This window comes from Buceros rhinoceros, unplaced genomic scaffold (genome assembly GCF_000710305.1).
Source record: "Buceros rhinoceros silvestris isolate BGI_N320 unplaced genomic scaffold, ASM71030v1 scaffold25784, whole genome shotgun sequence".
NCBI classification, from domain to species: domain Eukaryota; kingdom Metazoa; phylum Chordata; class Aves; order Bucerotiformes; family Bucerotidae; genus Buceros; species Buceros rhinoceros.
Window position 1 is genome coordinate 9,018 of NW_010406886.1, and position 5,732 is coordinate 14,749.

Genomic DNA, 5,732 nt, shown 5'->3' on the forward strand with positions numbered 1-5,732 from the left:
TGTGAGTTGTCATAGTAACGGGTCTTTCTTACCTTTATATTTCCCATTCACTCTTTGGTTCAAGCTTGTAAAAGTTTAGTTTCAGTATTCATCCCATGTAATGAGGACAAAATAGCAATTTTAAATGCTTTATTACTTTCTTTCTTCTAGTTTTCTTTTTTTTTTTCCTCCTTAAACTAGTAGACTTTCCCACCTTGTGGGAGCTGTGCATCTTGCTGGGGCTGACTTTCCACACCAGGCCTTGCTGCCAGGAGGCAGGGAGGACTGGCACATAGCAGGAAGCTCTGGGTTGCTTAGGTGATGAGGGGGATTTTCAAACATTTTCTTGATCCAGCAATACTGCCACAGCATGCAAGCAGAGGCTGTCCTGTGTGACGGAACTTTGTCAAGGCGCTATGAAGTCCAACAGCCCAGCACTCTTTGACAGGCAGTCTTTGGCTGTGCTCTTTCTTACACAGGATGGCGACTGCAAAGGAGCGGAGTCTGAAGAAGCGTTTTGAGGGTTTCTCTGAAACCAGTGACTTTGACCTGAAAAAAATAGAGCTTCCAAACCTAAAGAACGGATGTAAGTGGAGTGCCACCTGTTTTTATGTATTTCCAAAGGCTGTCTAATTGATGACTTATGACTGTGCATTTCTAGACCTGCTTGTATATTTCTCTGACTTGGATTTTGAAAAATGGGTTGGCATGGCTTGTGGCAAGCCATGCTCCTTAGCAGAGAAGGGTTATTGCTGAAGAACATGTATGCTGAGGGGTTTGGTGGGTTTTAAGACACACTGACTTCTGATAATATCCTTGGAAACAATGGCTGAGCTCTTCTAACTCTGGCATGCAGCAGCTGCAGCATGCCTCTCATGGTCTCACAGTGCCTATTCACACATGGTGCCTGACGGCAAAGGCATTGAATGTGTTTTCAGATAAAGCTTACTGGAGAGAATTGCTGAAGTGATAGACCCTTGAAGCTGACAGTCACAATGAAACAGAATTTGTTTAATTTAGAAAGAGAGAAGTGAAGCGTGACACAGAAATAAGACAACTGTAGTAAAATCCAAACAGACTTTACCGATGAAAGGTTTTCTGCTTCATTTTGCAAAATCCTTTGGAGAAAGCTGTAGAAGATGGGAGCCTCTGGGAATAGTTTTCATTGGAGTTTTGCATGCTGATTGAGAAGGTGTTGAGGATAGTGCTGGGGGAGTGACTAAGGTGGGAGTGAGCCTGCAGCTGGGAGGCCTTGGGGCTGGAGTCAATGCTGTCTGGTCTTTCATTTCAAGAAGCAACAAGGCAAGATTTCTGTCTGCATTCAACATCTGGGTTTGTTTTGCCAGTGCCTATCTGTTGTATTTGACTTGTTGTGACAGCAAGTGAGAGAGAATAAAAAGAGAAAAAAATACACAGGTTTTATTTATGTGTTTCTCTGTTTTGAAAAAGATGGGGATTATAACTTATACGCAATAGCTGTTGATAAAAAAACGAGCCTTGATATGAGGCTTCATGTTGATATCCACAACATGCTGTGTTGAATCTCACCTCACCACTTGTCCTTTACAAAATTTTTTCCAGTTCGGAAGGCCCTCCAAAGAAATAGCATTACAATACTACTTATGTTTTCAATTTAAAGGTTTGAAAGGTCCTTTCTTCTTACATATGCTATCAACTGTTTTTGTAGCATGTGTACTTTTTTAGCATTCAGACAAACTTAAAAATTTCATGCTGGTAGGTATTTAAGAACACAGAGTAGTTTTTTCCTTCTCATTTTAATCCTTACATCAAGAAGAAGCATAACTTCATGTTAGAGTAACATTTTTAGAGCAGATGGCCTTTCTTATTATGTCACATGGCCTTAACTATTCTTCTTGCTCACTCTGGGTAATAGGAAAATAAATGTATCTATCTGAATACATTTCTAGCTTGTACTGTCTAGACCACTGCGGCTCAGCCAATGAAAAATGTTATTAGGTGGAGATGAACAGCTAGAATTGCTGTGTGAATGAGAATTTAAATTAAATTTTCTTTAACTGTATGTTTTACAAGAACTAGTGGTAGTGGAGACAGTAAAGTGCCTTAGGCTACCTAGAGAAGATAGGGTATTGCTTGCTCATTGTTTGAGGCAGCAAAGCAGTGTTTGTATTTGACGTGCGTCAAGGTTTATTACCACCCTCTGCTGGTTGAATCTAGAAAGGCATTTTATGTATGGGTCTGCAGCCTGGATTACCTATTCTTCATGTGAGTCTACATACTTCTGCAACTCTTTTCTTATCTATAATTGGTTGGAATGTGTTTTTTCCTCCAAGAATCTCCTTTGCTTTCTGGGAGAGCATTTAGGCCTCTGATACAATCTATATGTTATTTCAGGTGGTAATGTTTCCAAAGGAAATTTTTACAAGCAGAGGTCTGGAGGACTAACCATTGTGCTTGCCATAAGTGTCAACTTCACATTTTAAAATCTGATGTGCTAGTAATTGCATGCCCAAAACCATGCATGGTATCCACTCCACTTGAGGATACCTCAGCATTACCTAAGATACAGTTCTAGCCTTAAATCTATCCTTATCTAACTTTAAACCCATCCTTTCTCAAGTTTGTGGTAATTTAGCTACATAGATGTTCCCCTTTGTTAGCTTCTTCCTGCTGTGCTGCCTCTAAGTTGCTGCCCAGGAGCACCTGTGGCCTTTGACTCTTGTGTTTCTCTGCAGGAATACTGAGGCTTGAGTAAATTAACAACCCAGTCTGCTGAACAGAAGGCCAATTCTTTCCAATATTTCAAAGCTGCTTACCTACCCCTTCCCAACGTAGTTTTCCCATTGGTCTAGGAAAGTTGAATTTTCATTTGGTATAGAGACATTGCAAGTATGACCTCATTCTTGTTATTGCATGCTGCCTTCTGTCTGGTTTTGTTACTGCAGGAGGTTCCACCTTCAAGATCTTAGACCCTTAAATGAGGTACAGATTGTCTGAGAAGGGAACTGCTTGTTAAGCCTATCAGTGGCTTCTCACTTTTCCACCCTTTAATCACAACATCCCCTTTCCTGTCTCCTCACTCTCAGAAGCCTCGCCTGTATTCATACCACACCGGTGCAGGTCAAAAAAAAAAAGGATGGCATACATATGTTGCGGTCAAGGCTGAGTATAGAATCACCTTGCCCAGTATGCCCTTGGTGATGAGAGATTGCAGACATTTCAGGAAAGACTTTAGAAGCCTACGGGGTAAGCAGGTATGGGCTAAATGTCCTGACGTTAAATAGCTCTTTTCTCCTGCAACACAGGGTGGCAGGAATAAACAGAGGAAGAGCCAGTAATGATTTGTCTTTGACAGGGTGTTCTTTCTTTTCCCCCTTGTTTTAAATGGGATTGTAGAAAGCGAGAATCCTGCTTTCACAATGTGAGCCTTTGTAATGGGTAGAAGTGGCTGGAGAACTCATTTCATCCCTCATGGGAAAGACCTACACTTCCCTCCTTCCTTCCAGTTGGCCAGAATTACTCCCCAAATCTCTGGCTCTTGGGATGGTTGGCATGCCAGTGTGAGTTTTGAGATACAACACTTAACTCTCTCCTGGATTTTGCTGTGCAGGATGTTTCTGCCTATCGGTGTGACATTTTTCCCTTGTCTTGTTCTACCAGCATGTTGTCAGCTCACTCTGGTAAAAATCCATACGTGCTTCCAGATGCCTTTGCCCTGTAGAAGTTTGGCCCATCCTCTAGATCAGAGGAGATTTGCCTTGGAGATTATGGTGTCTCTCCTTGAGTAGTAGTGATAAGGTAGGAAGAGGATCCCTGGATCTTTTCCAGGGCTGGAAAGAAAAGAATTCAATCTGAAATAACCTCAGTGGGAAGACTCAAACTTAACTGGCACCTGGACTAGCCTGCTTTTGATGGTTGGGCTCTTCTGCTATTGCCATATTTCCAGAATTGTCCCCAAAATGGCAAAAGACAGCTGTCACACCATGCAGCAAAGTTGAGGTCCTTTAAATTGCACTGCAGCAAACAGAGCTGCTCTGCTTTGGAATCTGTATTCACTGCTGCAGTCTCTCTTTCATCCTCTCAAACTTCTTTTCTCTTTCTCTGTAGTATGTACGGGAGATCAGGATTTGGGCAGACCTGTTGACACTGAAGGCTTTGAAAGTTATTGTAATGTTGTGTGTGGTGTATTACTTCTCAGGTTTCATTTTGACATCAGGCAAGATGCATGTTTTTCCAGACAGCCGCTGGATGGATTCAGTTCACCCTCTCAATTCAGACCAAGTGCGAAGCTCTAAGCTCCAATTTAGGATTTAGGAGAGAATTTGGTTGGAATTCTGGGCCACTTGATCATGTTGCTTCAGGAAGATCGCAGAGCCTGGTGTCATTCAGTATTTCTATGATCAGTGAAACATGCCTGAGCTAAACTGAGGTGGTTTCTGTGATTCCTACTCACCCATAGCCACAGCTGTGCACAGCAGCCCTCAGAGGCAGTGTGTGCCCATCAGTTCAGCTCGGTTTTGACACCGGTCTGCTAGCTTTGATTTGAGATAAGTTTCATTTAATCTTGGCCTCAATCTGGGAGATACCAGCTGGCTACTGACTTCTTTCTAGTTTGGATTGACTCCCTCTTCCAGTGTGTAACTTAGTTGTCACCTTACACAGTTATATCTGTGCTTCTCCTTTCAGCTAGTGAGCACAAGGAAAGCTGTTTGCACCTCAGGTAGGCTTCTGCCACAGCATCCTCTTTCCCAGAAGGGTAACTAGGGTGTTGTTGGTTTTTGCTTTTGTTCTTTTTTTTTTCCTGGAATGGCCAAATTAAGAAGTTTGGGCTATTTTTTGTATTCCATAAACAATGAGGAACACTGAATCTGTTTCTGGTTGTGCTGAAATCTCTATTCAATGTGGTCAAGTCACATATCTGTGTGATATGTGACACATATGTTCCTCAGTGAGCATTCTTTCTTTTTCTTTACAGCTTCACTGCACGTTTCGGTCTGCTGGAGGTCTGCAAGATGAGGCCAGGAGAGACGGTGCTGGTTAGTGCTGCAGCTGGTGCTGTGGGCTCTATGGTGGGGCAGCTCCCTAAAATTGGGGTGAGTGGCTTGCACTGCTCGTACTTGCTCCTTGGAAGCTCACCTGGGAGACAGGAGAACAAGGCCATGAAAGATCAGCAGGGCACGCATCCTTGAAGGCATGCCTACAGTAAGGTCTTGAGATGGAACAAGCTCCCAACGATGTAGCAAAGCCAGCTGAAAGTTTCCTAGACAGTGTGACTTTATGGGTGAGCCCTCCACCCAGCACTCTCTGAGCATCAGCCTGCATGGTGAGGGGATGTTTAGAAATGTTTTTCTCCTTTCCTTGCAGGGTTGCAAAGAGGTTGGCTGTGCTGGCTCAGATGACAAGGTTGCCTATCTGGAGGAAAAAAGGCTTGGATGAAGCTTTTAATTACAGGAGTGTTATACCTCTGGATGAAGCACTGTGTAAGGTCTCTCCTGATGGCTATGACTGTTTCTTTAACAACTTGAGTTCAAAGGGTCTTGCCCTGAGCAGATTGGTTTTTTCCTTGAATGATAGCAGGAACTCCATCTTGTACACATCGAACTGAAGACGACATCAGGAACTCAATACTGAGTTCCATCTAACTGGGGAATTGACTCCGTAAGAGTTTACCGCTTTCCTGTTCCCTGTCCACACATTTCTGCAGCTGACTCAGGCAGTAACAGAAAGAACCAAGAGCAAAAGGCCAAGCTACCTTCTTGACGGTGTTTGCAGCT

The 5,732-nt window shown here is 43.1% G+C and overlaps 1 protein-coding gene across 1 annotated transcript; it reads left to right on the forward strand.

Moving 5' to 3' along the window:
* Nucleotides 1-459: 459 nt before the first annotated feature.
* On the forward strand, nucleotides 460-5,563 carry LOC104491816 (prostaglandin reductase 1-like). The gene is given in 6 exon segments (XM_010134288.1): nucleotides 460-565; nucleotides 2,353-2,389; nucleotides 3,465-3,518; nucleotides 4,934-5,051; nucleotides 5,323-5,376; nucleotides 5,378-5,563. Coding segments are annotated over 6 exon segments (555 nt in total).
* Nucleotides 5,564-5,732: the final 169 nt, after the last annotated feature.